At 48.3% G+C, this 1,943-nt stretch overlaps 1 protein-coding gene across 1 annotated transcript in view; it reads left to right on the top strand.

Annotated features, from left to right (window-relative positions):
• LOC109922031 (anthrax toxin receptor 1-like) overlaps positions 1–1,943 on the top strand; it is a 136,739-nt gene that overhangs the window by 102,755 nt on the left and 32,041 nt on the right. Inside the window, exon 16 of the mRNA XM_048618511.1 lies at positions 266–436. Within this exon, the coding sequence (XP_048474468.1) occupies positions 266–436 (171 nt within the window). The remainder of the gene's footprint in view (positions 1–265; positions 437–1,943) is intronic.

Below are 1,943 nucleotides of genomic sequence, written 5' to 3'. Positions count from 1 at the left end.
GCTGCCTGGCCTGCTGTGTTCCACCAGCTCCACACTGCGTTATCACATTCACTGCAAGTTGCGTCTGACCCATCTTTTGCGAAACGATCGCCCACTTGCCTCAGATTGGCTGCTGGGATCTTACTTTGCGTGCACCATTCCCCAGCCCGCAGGGCCGCACACGACCAGCAGCATCTTGCCTCTCGACCTGTCCCCACAGAGGCAGCCGGCTGAGACCCCCGTTCCATAGGCAGCTTCTTAATGGCTGGCATTGCCATCTTTTCAGGTACGCTGGGGAGAGAAGGGATCGACGGAAGAAGGCGCCAAATTGGAAAAGGCCAAAAATGCGAGGGTGAAAATGCCGGAGCAAGAGTATGAGTTCTCCGAGTTGGGGATTCAGAACAACAACAGAGGTCGGCAGATGAATGCCCCCAGGAAGTGGTACTCACCAATCAAGGTAAGGTTCCTTCAAATTCACCCCGTGAGCTGCTCAGAACAAAGGCACCGGAGTGGGGGCAGGGGTCCATGGAGGGTGGAAGAGGAGAGATTCACGTGGAAGAAGTTCAGAACCAAAGATCTGCACTGGTGATCGAAACTGAAGGGAGTTATTTCCAGTCTGTTGCTGCAGCGGTGGGGTGGCAGACAGTTGGAATCTTTCAGTAAAGTAGAAAGTGCTGGAGGAACTCAGCAGGTCTGGCAGCCTGTGTGTGGGGGGGACGAGAGAGAGATAAACACAGTTCATGTTTACAGTGGGAAGAAGAATTGAAGAAGAGTCAGTGGGCTCAAAATGTTAACTCTCTGTCTCTCTACACAGAGGCTGCCAGACCTGCCGAGTTTCTCCAGTACTTTCTGATTTTATTCCAGATCTCTAGCATCCACAGTGTTCTGATTTTACATGGAGTCTGTCGTCATATGTCTTGTATGTTCAGGCTCTAGATAAATTCTATCAGCTTTAAAAGCAAAGTATTACTGACAATATTCAGCTGAACTGTCACGATGAGGAGAGATTGGAGAGGTTGGGGGCTGTTTTCCTTAGAACACAGAAGGCTGAGAGGTTGACATGATTGATGTGGACAAAATTGTGAGGGGTAAAGATACAGGGACAGGAGGAACCTGTTTCCCTTGGCAGAGAGTTCAAAACTAGAGGTCATAGATTCAAACTAAGTGGCTGAAGGATCAGAGGGGATGTGAGGAAAAACATTTTTACTTAAAGGGTGATGGGTGTCTGGAATTCACTGCCTGAGACAGAGACCCTAAACCTGGATCTGCACCGTAAATGCTGGAAGCTGCAAGGCTATGGGCCGCATGCACGAAGACGGGATTAGAAAGGGCATCCGGGTATCTGAGAGTTGAAATGGGTAAGTTGGGCCAAATGGTTGCTTTCAATGCTGTATCACTTCAGTGGCTGTATGGTTCCAACTGGCCATTGTGTACAGACAGACAGACAGAGTAACAATTCAACTGAAGATGATCTTTGGTCAGAACTGAAGGAGGAGGGGAGAAATGCAGAAATTTTTTAAAAATTCATTAACGGGATGAGGACATCGCTGGCTAGGCAGCATTTATTGTCCATCCTTAATTGCCCAAAGGGAGTTCACAGTCAACCACATTGCTGTAGGTCTGGAGTCACATGTGGGCCAGACCAGGTAAGGATGGCAGTTTCCTTCCCTGAAGGACATTAGTGAACCAGGTGGGTTTTTCCAACAATTGACAATGGATTCATGGCCATCATTAGACTCTTAATTCCAAATATTTATTGAATTCAAATTCCACCATCTGCCGTGGTGGGATTCGAACCTGGGTCCCCAGAACGTTATCTGAGTCTTTGGATTTTAAGCTAGTGGAAGCTCGAAGGGCAGGAATGAACAAGAGGGAAGTCCTGAGACAGAGTGGAGGCCAGAAGGGAATAAATTACGACAAGTTTCAGGATGCAATGGCCAGGGAGAGTGGTCATAGAATTGAGA

This window comes from Rhincodon typus, chromosome 40, assembly GCF_021869965.1.
Source record: "Rhincodon typus isolate 14 chromosome 40, sRhiTyp1.1, whole genome shotgun sequence".
In the NCBI taxonomy this organism is placed as follows: Eukaryota; Metazoa; Chordata; class Chondrichthyes; order Orectolobiformes; family Rhincodontidae; genus Rhincodon; species Rhincodon typus.
The sequence above is the reverse complement of the archived record's forward strand: the minus strand, read 5'-3'. Positions and strand labels throughout refer to the sequence as shown.